Source organism: Macaca mulatta, chromosome 9 (assembly GCF_049350105.2).
Source record: "Macaca mulatta isolate MMU2019108-1 chromosome 9, T2T-MMU8v2.0, whole genome shotgun sequence".
Lineage (NCBI taxonomy): Eukaryota > Metazoa > Chordata > Mammalia > Primates > Cercopithecidae > Macaca > Macaca mulatta.
Genome location: NC_133414.1, coordinates 111,583,282 through 111,597,704, shown reverse-complemented (window position 1 = coordinate 111,597,704; position 14,423 = coordinate 111,583,282). Strand labels below are relative to the sequence as shown.

Below are 14,423 nucleotides of genomic sequence, written 5' to 3'. Positions count from 1 at the left end.
GCAAAGCCAGGGACTTCAAATGGCCCTGAGCCTTCGACCTGTCCAGCCCGCAAAAGTAAACAGAAATTAATGAACAAAGCCATGAAGAGACCAGACTTACAGCCTGGGGCCTGGCTCATGGGAGACCAGGCCTGCAATCGCCCACAGAGGATGGCTTTCCCCCTCGCACCTTTTCCTCCCTTTCTGGCCCTATTTAAAGGATTCCTCTCCACTCTTGGGGGCTAAACAAATTCTGTAGCCGGCCAATGATCTGAAAATATTGCACCTTGTTTATTGACTCCTGTAGTGTGTGGCAGCGGGTGTGTACACGGCGTGTGGTTATAGTTATATAGATAGATAGATAACATGTGCTGAATACAGAATACGAAACAGAAAGGAAACCCGGTAACACCTCCGGTGGGCCACCAGGTTTCGAGTTTGTTCAGCCTCCCCCCACCCCCAACTTTTGATCTCATTCGGCTGGTCTTCCTCGAAGAATCCTGCGTCCCCCGACAATCCGGAGATCTGGACAGAGGTATCTGCTGCGGAGGGGAGACAGCTGGGAAACGAAATCGACTGTGCTATGGCGCTCCAGGCCCGCAAAGGGGGCAGAGAATCGGTAGGGCCTGGAATTTCTCAAGCCACGACTCCCATTTTTCTCTCCTTCATGCTTTTAATTTGTTATGTCCTTGGGCTCCCCGCCAATGCTTCGCGGAGGCCGCGGAAAGGCAGAGGGAGAGAAGCCCTTCTCACTTTGGAAGAACCAAGCGCGGCCAGGGTCCTAGCCGCCTGCACTCCCCTCGCTGCCAGGGTCGGGGCCATCGTCCCCGCCGGCGCCCAGCCGGCGTTTCTGCCTCAGAGACAGTCCTGGCGACCGGACCCAGTCATCCTCCTTGCCCCTGAGCCCCCTTCCCCAGGCCTCGAGTGAGCTGCGATCCGAAGCCCGGAGGAGCGAGACGTATATATATATATTTTTAACGAGGGGACCTGACCTTTAGGTCAGGCCCTTCTCGAGCTTCAGTCCCGCGGCGCCAGGCTTCGCTGGGGTGCCTGCCGCGTGACTCGCCCCGTCCCTACCAGGCCCGGATGCCCTGCAAGGTGCCCTGAGCGCACGCGGCCCCGGCTGCAGCACCCTGGTGCAACGGCTGTGCGCCGCCGCCGCTGCCGAAGCCTCCTAGGTTGCTCACGTTCACAAAGGGACCGCCTCCGGCCGCGCTGCAGGCGGGCTGCATGGCCGTGGTCGCCGCGGAGGTCCCGCCGCCGCCGCCGCCTCCGCCCGCCGGGTACGCACAGCCATAGCTGCCGCTGTAGGCCGCGGCGGCCGCGGCGGCGGCAGCGGCTGCGGCAGCGGCCGCGGCCGAGTTCCCATAGCCATAGGCGGGGAAGCTGTTGTAGGAGTAGGCGCTGGCGCCCACGCTGTAGGGCGCGCCGTAGGCCTGCGCGCTGGGCGTGACGCACGGCTTGCCGTCCCGCACCAGCACCGGGACCGCCACGCGGCGGGGCGGCGGCGGCGGCGCGTGTGCGCCCAGCTCCAGAGACTTGTCCTGCCGCTGTCTCTTGCACTTGTACCTGCGATTCTGGAACCAGATTTTCACCTGCGTGGACGTGAGCTTCAGGCTGCTGGCGAGGTGCTCGCGCTCGGGTGCCGACAGGTACCGCTGCTGCTTGAACCTGCGTTCCAGCTCGAAGACCTGGGCTTGCGAGAAGAGGACCCGGGGCTTCCGGCGGCTGCGTGGCTTCGGCCTCTCGCTCTCCTCCGCTGCCTTGCAGTCTCCGGCCGCCTCTAGAGACTTCTTCAGCTGGCAGCTTTCTGCGGAAGAAGCAAACAACAGCGTCCTTAGCTGTTCCCAGCCGCACCGCGGCTCCTGTCCTGGAGCACCGTGACCCCTTTTGGCGGCTGAGCAGAGCGTGCGGTAGTAAATGGCTGGACTTTTGGGAACGTTTGTGGCTCCTGGCGCTGTGGGACCCTGCGACAGCCCCAGTACCGAAAGAACGCCCTTAGCAGGCGGAGGCGCGTTTCCTGGAGAGGGGTAGTTAGTGCGTGTTTATTTGGATCTTGAGCATCTGCGAGAGAAGAGATTACTCTGTATTAAATGTGCGGCTCGACGTGCTAATGACTATTTTCAGGATGAAGGCTTGCAGCTACATAATAACTACAGTATTTGCAAACTCGTTTGCCTTCTGCTCCACCAAGGATAACTGAAGGTGTGAGGCGTGTTGGTATGAGTGGGCCGGTGGGCATGGGTTGAGCGAAAATCTGTTCCGAGTGTAACGCTTGTGCATGGCCCAGGGACGTGTGTGTGTGGCTTATAAAAGACTACATGCAAATGTGATGACAATGTCCGTGTGTCCTCTGAAAATGAAGTTTGATTGACTAGTTATAGACAGTTTCATGCCGATTTTAGGCTCTGGGAACTATGAGAGCATAGGCCTTGGCCTCTGCCACATCAAACCGCCTCTTGGGGGAAAGACTGAGATTCTGTCCTCTTAAATACGCTTCCTTGGGGACTTTATTTGATTATCCCATCTCCCTATCAATTTACTTCCCGTCCAATGTGAGCAGCCAAGATCTCGGACTCAAGTTCGGCGCGTTTTCTATTCGGCCCGCAGCCTGGGACACAAAGCAAAACGTTACGGATTTTCAAAAAAGGCCGGCGCCTTAGGGATGTGAGAGCTATGGTCGCGCGGAATAGACAGTGTTCCCATGCACTTTTCGATCATCTCCTCTCTCTCTACCGGGTGCCACGGGTTCAAGGACGCTGAGTTCCAAGCAGAGAAGGGAGGAAACCACCCAACTGGCATCCACCAAAGTTCCTGCCCCCTGCGGATAAGAGAGACACAGGCTGCTTGGGCTGTCTTTTTGGAGAAGAAGGGGTGGCTGCCCTGGGCTAAGAGAACTCATCTCACCCTAGAGGGAAAACGAAAAAGGTCCAGGCTCCTGCCCTTTTTGGGGGAAGAACCTTTTGGAGGGGTGGAGGCGAGGAAGAGCAAAAATACTGCCAGTTATGAGGACCCAGGCGCTGAGCCCACGTCGCCTCTCAGCATCAGGGCAGTAGTAACCACCTTCCCTTCCCTCATTTCCCCCTTTGGGGAGGAGTAGTTGTCAGGGTCACCTCGTCCTTGTCTCTCCGCCCCATCTCCCTCGCAGGTACCTGCGCTTTGTGGAGCTGTTCGCGACCAGGGCGGAGGCATGGCCCCAGCCAAAGGGTAAAGGGGTGGGCAGCCGCTCTGGCAAGGTTTGTGGGCTGTTTGTGTGCGCTCTGCCATTGCTCCAGGTGTGCGGGTGCGTTTTCTTTCCCCCTCTACTCACTTTGGCTCCGGTCCCTCACGACCTCGGGCTCCTCTTCATGTTCCTTGGGCCCGCTGCACGAGTCTCGCAGGACCGTGTGGACATAGCCCTGGGGACACAACCCTGAATCCCCGTGGCCGTCGGCTGCGGCTAGTGAGTTCAAATAGGACAATTTATCGCCCTCTTCTTCCTCGTCCTCCTCCCCTCCGTCAGAAAATTGCGTCCCCTCAGCTGCGGCCAGCATGCAGGGTGCAGAGTGGAAGTGGTGCTCCAAGTCCGCCTGCAAGTGCGCACCATGGAAGTGCTGCTGCTGCTGCTCCAGATTCAAAATGTCTTTGACTGAGAAAGGGGTGGAGGTGACCGGGCTTGGTAACATCATCAGGGCCACTTAATTGTCTAGTCCAAATAATAAATCCCGGCGGGGGCGGGGAGGCAGCGCGGCGGCTCCAGCTCTCCTCCTGGACTCCGCCGCTGCTGCAGAGTCGGGCTTTTGACAGACGCGGTCCTACTCCAGTCTAAATCGCCTCCATTGGCCGGGACCTGGGGGTCTGGGTTTTGTTACAGCCACTGCAGGGAGTGGGGTCGGGGCTCCGAAGCCTCTGTCCGGGAGACTTGCGTCACGTCGGAGGGCGGGGCCGGCGCCCCAGCCTCCCTCCCCATAGGTTCCGGCTCATGTGGGCCACGCCCCCTGCTCTTGCGGAGTGGGATGTTGCGGCTCTACCAGAAATAGACAAGGACTAGTATAGAGTCCTGAAGTCCGAGATGCTGCTGGCGAGGCTGCACTGATCCGGTTCCTGAACCGTTGATTCCCGCGTGGCTGCACCTTCCCGACCTAGGCCAGTTCTGGGAGGCTTGCTGTCCACGAACAACGCCAGGGAAGGATGCCCCTGGGGTGTGCTTTTTTCAGCTGCTGCGCGGGGCAGGAAAACTTCCTGGCGGGTAAATACCGGGCGCTGGATCCACGAGGAGACGGAGTGTTTTATCTGTCTATGGGTGGGCGACATGTCCGTTTTCAACTTGTTGCCGTTGCTCAAGCTTTCTCTCCACTTGGAACACGTTTCTGACCCTTAGCCTCCACAAGTGGAAAATATTCTCCGAGGAAGAGCGCCTAGATCGTCTAGCCGGAAGTCCCCTCTTTCAGCCTCTGAACTTGCAACTTGTGTTAGCAAGACATGCGTGTCACTTATCACTCCCCACTTAATTCTATAGCTGTAGGTGCCTGCCTGGTCGCCCCAGTTAGACTGTAAGCTCCACGAGGGCAGGGTCCTGGGGTTGCTTTTGCCCTTGTATCCCTGGCAGCAGGTGCACGGAGCAGTATGTGAAAGGAAGATAGAGTTATGACTAAACTTTGGTATTCGACAGCTCTTGCTTGGCCTAGTCAGTGTGTGATCTTGGGCATTTCTAAGTTTGTTTCCTCGTCTATAAAACGAAGGCAGTAATACCGTTTTTGGTTGTTGCTAGGGTTGAATGAGGCAAAACACGCCAGCATCTTAGTGCAGGGCCTCACGCGTGTTAAGCGCTCAGTACGTGTCAACTACTGCTTTTCTGTATGTGAGGTCAAGCAGTGTTTGTTGACTGCATTGGTGGTGCGTGGCTGGAGTGTGGCACACTGGGTGGCTTCTTACGGTTTTGAGAGCAGGATCTGTCCTCACAAGAGAGGTGACCCAGCCTTGGCGGCCTTCTTTTCCGCCTATTGAAATCAGGATCCTGAATGTAGGCCTTGCCTCTCCGACAGGCTTTTACTTTTTCTCTACCTACACGCCTTCTGGTACCTTCATGAGGCCCTGGTTGTTTTCTGGGGGAGTCTATGCAGTTCCCCACAGATTCTGGAAACTCCGCGCTGGTAGGGACCATCTTCTTCCACAACAGGCATTTGCTCTCTACCAGGCCTAGCCCAGTGAGGAGCAGCGGGCGCTGCTTTGAGGGCCGTAGAAAGACCCGTGTGCAGCGCTGGCCTTAAAAATTAGGGAACGGTTCCAGCTCAACCGTGGCTCTCCTCATCCGGCCTCAGCTACTCCAAGCAATTTTTTGGCCGTCAGGATGGCGGAGCTGGAAGAGACCCGTCTCACTTGGAAGGGGCGGGTGAAAGGTGCAGGGACGGTGGACATTGCCTCCGAGCGGCATAAGACACCGGCTGGGAGTGGGTACGAGGGTGGAGGGCTGCCACGCGGGTCCTGCAACGGCGACAGGAGTGGGTGCTCAAGGTTGAAGGGAGAGACAGCCTGTCGGGACGGGGGAGAGGCGGCGCTCTGCAGAAGGGAGCGGAAATGTTGTGGAGAGGCAGCCCCTGGGTCCGCCCGGGGAGCTGGGATGCCGCGCGGGCCACGTGCGCCCGGGAGTACTCAGGTGGCGGCTGCCCGCAGGCAGTGGGGAGATACCCTCTGTGGGCAGGGTCTTGCGCCGGAACCGCCATTCCTCAGCCACAGGGGCGCCCGGTGTCTTTCTGTTTTAAATCCTGAAACTATTGACGCCCCAGGCGCAGACCGGTGTCTACAAACCAGGCGGTGAGTCTGCAGAGGGAGGAATGTGCCTGGTTTTGCTGTGGATCCCGAGCGCTCGGGCGCAAAGATTCCGAGGTGGGGGCGGAGGGGTGCAAGGCACTGCGGGGTGGCGGACCTTGAGTGTGTGTGCATAACGGTGGCCGCCGAGCATACAAGCAGGAAGCTGAGCTCCAGCCTCACTTCCCCAACCCACCTCCGGGGCAAAACTGTCTCAGGGGAAATGTTTCTGCTCTCTTCTAGTCCGCAGTTTTCTTCTCCTCAGGTGATTTCATGATTCTGGAAAAAGAAAAGGAGAAAGGCTATCGAAACAATCTCTCTCTCCCCAGTTTCCAACCGAAGCCTGCATTTCTCCTTGTTACACTCCCTTGCTTCTTAGCCTCGCTTCGCTCCTAGGCCTTACATAAATCTAGCCCCAACAATCCAGGTCTTAAAACTGCCACCAGGACAAAGCGCCCCTCTAGCGCCTGATCGCCGATACACGCCCACAGACGCGCTGCTGCCGCCAGAGCCCACCAGGGCGCCTCTGTCAGCTCACGCAGGGGGCTGTCTCCTCCCCACCAGCAGGCCCACGGGTGCCTTTACCCCAAATCCCGCCGCCCCAGCCGCCCCCCGGCCAGGTACCTTGCGCCAGGCCTAAGCGGTTGTCTTTTGAGGACCCTGGGCAGGTTGCTCCTCAGTAGGCCACTAGGGCCTGTGAGGACTCCCAGGCGAAGGGGCCTGTCGGGTGGGGCCTAGGCCTTATCGCCGCTTCCTTTCCCCATCCCCAGCCCAGCGCAGTGCTGTTCCAGCCTGCGGAAAACCTCTATCTGCTACTGCATCCCAGAGATTGATCTGAGTTTTATGCCCAGAGCAGGGGTTTGGGTTGTCTCCAGCTACCTCCTCAGTATTGTTCAGACTCCCTTGGTCTGGTTGCCCAGTGGCCGTGCTTCCCCGCAGGGATCCCTGCCGGGCCAGTCTCATCTAGGTGGCCTCCTTTTCCCGCGCGCGCAGCCTGTACCCGCGACAGCCTCGGGCCTGAAAGGAGAACTCCAGAGCGGTAGTTGTATAGCAGCAGTCGCTCCGCAGGAGTCTCTTATCAGAGAGTGGGATCTGGTTCCAACGCCTATCCAGTTACGATCGCCTTCTGGGGCATTTGCCTTCTCTTGTCTGAAAAGGAGATCTTTGAAATCCTCGAGCTGTGCTCTACTAATAATACGTTTTCGTTCCAGACACTTTAGCTAATTACTGTCAGATAAAGTAAGGATGGCTGCATCCATGGAAGCGTTTGATTTTGTTTTAATCGAGTGTATCTGCCTTCCTACGCTTTCATCACCTCATACATTTATACAAGCCCTCTACCCCACCCTATGATTAAAGATCATCAGTAAACGGTGGTAAAGTCCTTGAAGGGGAAGTGCTGTATAGAGACATAAACGTCTGTACCTTTTTTTTTTTAAGGAACCACATGCTAGCCATTACAATAAATGCATTATCAAATGAAAAATGTGACAATTTTTTGAAAACTGTAAAGTGTTCTCATAACTGTTATTGTCTACACAAACATTGCTTAATGTACATATAAATATAGGCAGATAATAGATAATTTTAGTTGTAAATGCCACTGCTTATCCCGTTATCTCTCAGCTATTCAAATAGTCATTTAATTATGTAACAAAGGCCACAAACAAGTTGAAAGTTATTGTGGCTTTCTAATCAAAATGTAACAATGTAACACCACAATCAGAAGTGATTTTTCTATTAAAGCATGAAAAATCATCCTGTGATGAACTCAGCCAAAACATTTCAGGGAAATCTATTTTTTTTTTTTATTGCTCTTCTAGAAGTTTCATTTTCAATGTCAACTTACGAGATCGAGAGAGACCCACTAAATGGGTTTTTGTTAATTTGTTGGTGGTAATGGTGGTGGTGGGGGTGTGTGTGTGTGTATGCGCAAGTGTGCTTTGCTTTGGTTTTTTGTTAAGGAATGTTAGAAAGCTACCCATTTTTTTAAAAGCAATTCAGAAGCAATAGCATTTTAATTACGAGATGGGTGAATACATTTTGTGCTCTCAAAGAAATGTCAACTGCGTTGGTGAGTCCTAGAAGGCATTAAACTGGTCTAATTTCTTGGGAGGTTTTTTCTTGTTGAAGGAATTTCATAAAAAGAGATTTTGAAATGCTATTTTAAGCATTTAGTTTGTTTTGCATGTGTTTGTAGGAATGCCAAATTTTCCTAGATTTTATTTGGAATTGAGTTTTCTAAATTAACCAGTATTTCTCTTTCCTGGGAGAAAATTAGTCCAAATACAGTAATTTGTATTGTTCTTTGTAAATTGCAGGTCCTTGCTGAGAATGTGACTTTCGATTTCTCAGGGAGAGGGCTTCACAGCTATCTTTGTGGATCTGCCCCTCCAAAAATTTTAAAGATAAAAATGTAAATTACACTTTCTTTACCAAAACCAGTTCTGTTAATAAAACATGTCGAACAGACTGTATCTTTGTTGAATGAAAATCAATTCAATACTTTTTCAAACAAAAAACACCTAAATAAAGGACTCCTGTATACAGACATTTATTTGTACTCTTTGTGTGCGCTATTTGGGCGTGCAGTGAGCAGTTTTAACTTGAGGATTAAATTGGAATTCTGAATGCATTCCTTTTTTGTTGTTGTTGCTAGCGTGCGTTTAACTTTCCGTAGCGAAATTTCAATGTGTATAAACTTTTAAAATTGTAATCTGACTTCAGAAGAGCAGCTGCAGTCTTCGGCAAATTAATTCATTTGAACCAGAGCGACTGCCTGCTTCGTGCGGATTCTGATTTTTAGTAGAGGGGGAATAGAGAGAGAAATGTGGTTATCGCGTTCCAAGAAGCAAGAGAGATTCTTCGTGTTTCTTCCAGCGCTATCTACTCGAAACTGTCTGCTCTCAACAGTAAACCGGCTCCGTGGGATCTCAGCCTCCTAGGACATAGAAAGCTTCCTCCAAATCTCCCTGGGGGTCACGTTGGCACAAATACCTTCAAACCGTCTGAGAACGAAAAAGACTTTTCTCACTTGGAAAGAAACGTTTACTGCAGTCTTATTTAAGTAACATGTTTAAGTAACGTCTTATCTGGCCTTCTCCGCGTCCAGCCCGGAGGTCCGGGTCTTCGGTCGGCACTGGGAGAATGATCCCCAAGGTTTGGCTAGACCTTCGCTGCGTCAGCGGACTGCCGGGTCTGCGGGCCTAGCCCCCCTATTGCCCTTGGCCCTGAAGCTGCAGGGACGCCCAGCCATCACCACTGCCCCGGCGCAGTTCCGGCTCGGCTCGCCTGACCCTGCAGAGATTTGGGGGTCGGGTGGGACCGTGGGCTGCTGGCCTTGCTCAGAATTAGCCAGGGAACAGTACCGAGGGCAGAGGCACCAGACTGGTGCGGCGCGCCAGGACGCATGCCACAGGGGTCAGAAGGAGTGGCGCGCCCTAGGAACCAGGTCCAGCCTCTGGACCTCGCAGCCTCGCAGGCGTGTCAGATCGGAGGTCTCCAGTTCGGTAGCTCCAGGTTGCAACGACTGTAAGGGCTCCGGGCCTCATTGTGCCCTGCCCGCCACTGGCGCCGCGTCTCCAAGCCAGTGCACTTAGGGCCTAGCAGTGCTGGGCTTTTTCCTAGGGCATCTTTCTCCATCCGCCTGCCAAGGGCCCGGTGCCCTAGCGAAGAGGGCTAGAGTGACTTGGTCGGCCTGCACAAGGTGCACCTTTGTCCTTGAACCTGCCTCTAGGTTCTCGAACTCCCCTCCACCTCTCCGCGCTCCTGTCAACCAGAGGCAAAGACCTTCTTACCTCTTGAGGTTCGCCACATCCAGAGGCCGGGCAGAGCCTCTGAGTCGGGGATCCTAAAACGCGCGCGCTCTTCCGCCTGCAGTCCTCCTCTCCCTCACTGCTAGTCTTTTACCCCTCGTAGCCCCTTGGTCTTTGACGGAGCCCATTTTACTCTCCCACCCCTTTTCCTTTATGCCCTTCCCCCACTTCCTTTCTTCCTCACCTCCTCCCCCATCTCCTCAGTTTCCTTTCTCACTGTTTCCACTCCTCCCCACCTGTTTCCCTCCTACCTATTTTCTCACTCTTCCCCTCATCTTGTTTAATTCCCCCCTTTTCCCTACCTTCTTACCCCCTCCACTCTGATGCTCTCAGGTTTTTTGATCGTGGCCCCTGCAGATGTTTGATGTGAAGGGAATCAGGGCAGCACAGGAGGGCTTCGGCGAGGTGGGGTGAGACTAACTGAGCAAGACCTCACTCCTGAGCCCCACATTCCTTCCCCCATCCCACCCCTCTGCTTCTGACCCTCAGGGCTGCTCAGGAGAATGCCCGTGCACCCCTTTGCTTGTGAAAGGGAAGCTACTCTGTGCCCTGCTCCAACTGGTAAGACCTCTCCCACCTCCCAAGCCCCCACTCCCCGGTAGCCTCAGCAGCGGGCCCTAGCTGGTCTGTGGGGCTCCAGGTGGCAGGCTTGGCTGCCCTGCCCATGGAAATCCCCACTCCAGGCAGATCCTGAGGAGCCTCCATTTCCTTCTATTGTGGCAGTCTGAAGAGAACCAGAGCAGAGCTGGAGGTGACCATGAGGCCTGGGCCCCAGGCATAGCTGAGAGTAGATGGGGGCTCCCAGACCAGGAATGCCTGCCCCTACTGCACCACACACAAGTGAGAGCAAACTGACCTTCCTTTCTTTCCCAACAGCCCCACTTTAGACTGGGGGTTGTATTGTCTTGAGATCACCCCAACTGGAAGGTGTCTCAGAGATCGCCTTAAAATGCAGGGGCCAAATCTAAGAGAAAAGAGTGGGGTCCCTGGCTTCTCACACCAGCCAAGGACTGAGCACTCTAGCTGCTCTGGGTCCACCAATAATCTCCTACCTTTTCCCTAACTGGGGCCAGTGGGGGGGCACTGAGTCACTGGCCTCCTGAGAGGAGACTAAGTCTCATGCATTCTCCCCTGGGAGCTGGGCTCCCCAGATGCGTGGCAGGCAACCAGCCAGCCACCCTCTACCCTTTACCTTCCAGCTGCAACCATAGTTTTGAGATTGGTGGCAGTTTCATCTCCTGAGAAATATAGGTTTCCTTCCAGTAGGTGGATAGAGACATGATACAGATATTTCTACCGACTTGCCTTTCTCCTTGAATGAAGAGGAAAGTGCTTTCCTGTGTGAACACATTAGTGAGTGCACATGTGGATGGGCATGGGGAAGAAGGCACTCAGGACTGCCCATAAATGTAGACTCCACATTAGGGCTCTGCTGTTTCAGATCATGTGGTCATTAACACAGGGCTGGCCAACGCTCATTCTAAATTCTCTCCCTCCTTTCCCCTCTCCCCCAACAATAATGTGAATTACTGGTAGTGACACGAGATTTGGAGAGAAATGTTTATATGATCCAAGATGAAAATTAAGTTCCATGACTATCAGATGCACTATTTCTATAAGGCAATTTATGGGATCATTACAATTAGTCTTGTACAAAGTGGTTCCATAAGGGCCTGTCTAAGCTGTAGTCAGAGAAGAGAGAATAGATGTTATTACCAGAGTTGTAATGACTCTGTGTGTTGTTGAAAGTAATAAAACTACATTGAAATATTCTGAAATTTAGACTTTTAAAAACTCCATGTGTCATGCCCTCCACATTAGTATAGTAGAAGGGTGGCCCGTGTGTATATATATGTATGTATTGTGCCCCCACATGAGGGAGCATGTACACAGGCAGATGTGAATATCTTATACCTCCCACAACTGGTAAGTCAGTAAGCATGCATGTGAGTGGCTGTAGACAGGTCTCCTGAGCATTCATGTGCAAGGGTTGCCCTGGTGACACCCTCCTCTGCAAGGAGACTCCATAGGTGAGGAGGTTGGGTTTGGGATGGGGCCCAGGGAGATGTTGCTTTCTCTAAGTCATAATCATACCTCATGCCTCTGTCTTGGGCTGGAGCACTGGCCCTGTAGTCCACCAGATCTAGATGTGGAGTCCTGCTGTTTTTATAGTCTTGTGACTTTGAGCCAGTCCTTCAACCTCGTTAAATGGCAGTTTTCTCACTTACAAAAGAAGATAATAACGGTGTGGACTTTATAAGCCTGCCTTTAGGATTAAGAAAAGCACTTACAAAGAGTTCCGCACCTATGCGAGGAGAAACGGTTCTTGCGGTGGCGGCTGGGGCTGAGCAGAGATCTGCGGAGAGTGGAGTTCCCAGGCGCTCTCTTTTCCCACTTACAGAAGCATTATTTAATTGTCCATCACATTTTGTGTTTTTTGGGGTCTTCAAACAAGGAGACTAATTCTCTTAATCATTAGTTTTAGGAAATATTCTCAGAATGACCAGCAGCCTCCTCTCAGCCTCCCCACTCCCCCAGTAGACACTCCCCACCCTCTGAAGCTAAAGCAGCCGCAAACAAAACCCGCACTCCAACCCAGCTTCCCATTCCCACAAATGCATCATTTTTAGCTGCTGTAAACAAATCCCTGAGGTCCCATGTCATTGTTATCGTGTTGAGATAAAGATCTGACCAATTAGCGTCCCTGCTGGAATGCAAATAAATCAGCTGCTGGGGACCTGCCCTGGCGGTAGGTGTCCCTCTCTCACCCAGGCCTCGTCCTGCACTAAACTGTGCCCTCTCTCCTTTTCCCTCTGCGGTGGGTGAGAGCATCTGGCCATTGGATTTGCCTGGTTTCTTATCTCTCCGCTTGGCCCCACACCTGCTGTGTGATTTTAGGCAAGTCACTTACCCTCTCTGAGCCTGTTTCCTTTCCATAAAGGAGTTAATGGTGACTACCTTTTAGGGTTGGTAGTGAGCGGCTGTAACAGTAGAAATAATACAGCTGACAACAATAACATTAGCAATCCCATCACCAATGACCATATGGACAGTACCAGCTACTGTTCATGGCTTCTCTACAAGCATCAATGGGCTCAGAGGTAAAGAGCCTCCCCTCCCCACCCAGCTCCCACATAAACTGGCAGACCATGGTCAAGAGACTTCTACTGTGCTGGGAGAGTTCGCTGTCTCATTGGGTATGAAGATCCCAGAGCATCGCCAGACTGCTGTAAACTCTTGCTAAGTGTCCGCCATTGTTACTGCTTCTGCTTCTTGCAGCAGCTCTTGTCTTTGGCCCTATTAATATAACCATTTCAGAGGAGGGAACTGAGGCTCAGAAGGGTGAGGTAAATTGCCCAAGGTTGTTAAAATTCCTTGCCTTGAACACTCAGCTTCCTCTCTTCCCCCTTCTGCTTCCCCTGCGCAGCGCAGGGACTGCCTGCCCAGGCGCAGTTCTCTCTACTCTGCGAATTCCTGCTCCCTACTCAACAGCCCTCCCCCTCCTCAAATCTTCCTGCGGAGCCCTGACGGTGGTTCACAGCCCCCGAAAAGAATGTGCCCCGGTGACAGGATTGACTGGAAGCTGCCTTGAAAATAAACACGGCCGGATGGTGGGGCGGAGCTTCCTCTAGCCCCCTCCCCTTCCCTCCTACGTGAGCAGTTTCCTTTCTCCCCACCTCCGTCCTTCGCTTTCTATTCAGTATGGGGCTGCCAGCCCTCGTCCCCGCCTTCGGAGGTGCCTACTGTCAAGTTAACACTAATCATGATAATAAACTTTCCACCGGTAAACAAAGCGTTTCACACAAAGGCCTCTTCCGATCGCTATATCCCTAGGAGACAAGTATCACCGCCCCTCCTGCCCCATGTAAGAGCCTTGGACATTGAGGCCCCAGAAATAAAATTATTTGTCCAAGGTCTCGAAGCAAGTAAGAAGTGGGTGCAGGACGCCTCTGCTCCACGCCTGGGTGGGCTGGAGACAACGTCCTGCCCCAGTCAGACTCCGGGAACCACGACTCCACGGCCATCCGGCCCCAGGGAGGCGTTTTTCCAAGTGCCCCCGCCTCCCCCTGCGACCCCCGCAGGGTTGACCTATTGTCCCGGAGGCCTCGCTCGCCTCCTCCTGGGCGGCATCTGCAACCCCGACACCAGAGCAGGGCCCGCTGGGAGCCCACTGTTGGGTCCCTGGGAATAGGTCACAGGGCTTTCCGAAGAGGCTCCCCTCCTGCCTCTGTCCCAGCCTCTCAGACCACTCTGCCGACGCTCTGGGGAGAAGTAGGAACTTCCCACTGGAAAGCAACCCCCCCTGCAGCCCGGCGGGGCCGGGAATGCGCTGGAGCTAGGCTTCAGGCCTTGGCAGCCAGGCGCCCCGGAATCTGCGCAAGTGGCTGCATCTCGGGGAGGCACCGTGCGCTTGCTGGAGCAGAGTTGTGGATTCAGATTCTGTCTCCATGGGTCTCCAGACAAATTCTGTAACCTCTCAGAGGTTTTTGCTTTTCTGATTTGTGGAACTGGGAATACTAGAAGTATCTACCTCTTAGGTCGCCTGAGGATTCAAGGAAATTACCTCTGTGAAGCACTTAGCGTGGTGCCTGGCACAAGAAACGCCCAATAAATGTTAGTTTATTATTACGAAGCCCAGGACAAGTGGAGGCTGATTTTTTTTCCTTTTGGGGTGTGAGCTCTGTGTCCCTGCTCGCACGGAGGCTGCCGATGTGACCAGGTGGCGCTCTTTGAGGCCGCGGCTGGCCACGGGGAGAGAGGAAGAGTTTTTGAAGAGCCAGGTCTCCTCAGTTACTCTGTTTGGGGCGGGTCCCGGCGGTTACGTTAATGTGAGCTGCGGCC

General features: G+C 53.7%; 1 protein-coding gene and 1 long non-coding RNA gene across 3 annotated transcripts; one reads left to right on the top strand and one right to left on the bottom strand.

Annotated features, from left to right (window-relative positions):
• Positions 1–246: 246 nt before the first annotated feature.
• On the bottom strand, positions 247–5,020 carry NKX2-3 (NK2 homeobox 3). 2 transcript variants are annotated; one of them, XM_077947196.1, is made up of 3 exons: positions 3,290–5,020; positions 1,338–1,789; positions 247–1,249 (listed from the first exon to the last, which is right to left on the bottom strand). In XM_077947196.1, exons 1-3 carry the CDS (start codon positions 3,645–3,647, stop codon positions 1,169–1,171), a joined length of 891 nt encoding a protein of 296 aa, XP_077803322.1. In that variant the 5' UTR covers positions 3,648–5,020; the 3' UTR covers positions 247–1,168. The 2 variants fall into 2 exon arrangements, with proteins under 2 accessions (XP_077803322.1, XP_001106216.2); XM_001106216.5 differs by having other exon boundaries at positions 247–1,789.
• Positions 5,021–5,201: 181 nt separating this feature from the next.
• LOC144331250 (uncharacterized) lies at positions 5,202–12,352 on the top strand. Its single transcript, XR_013398246.1, has 2 exons — positions 5,202–9,263; positions 10,084–12,352. It is a non-coding gene; the product is annotated as an uncharacterized LOC144331250 (long non-coding RNA).
• Positions 12,353–14,423: the final 2,071 nt, after the last annotated feature.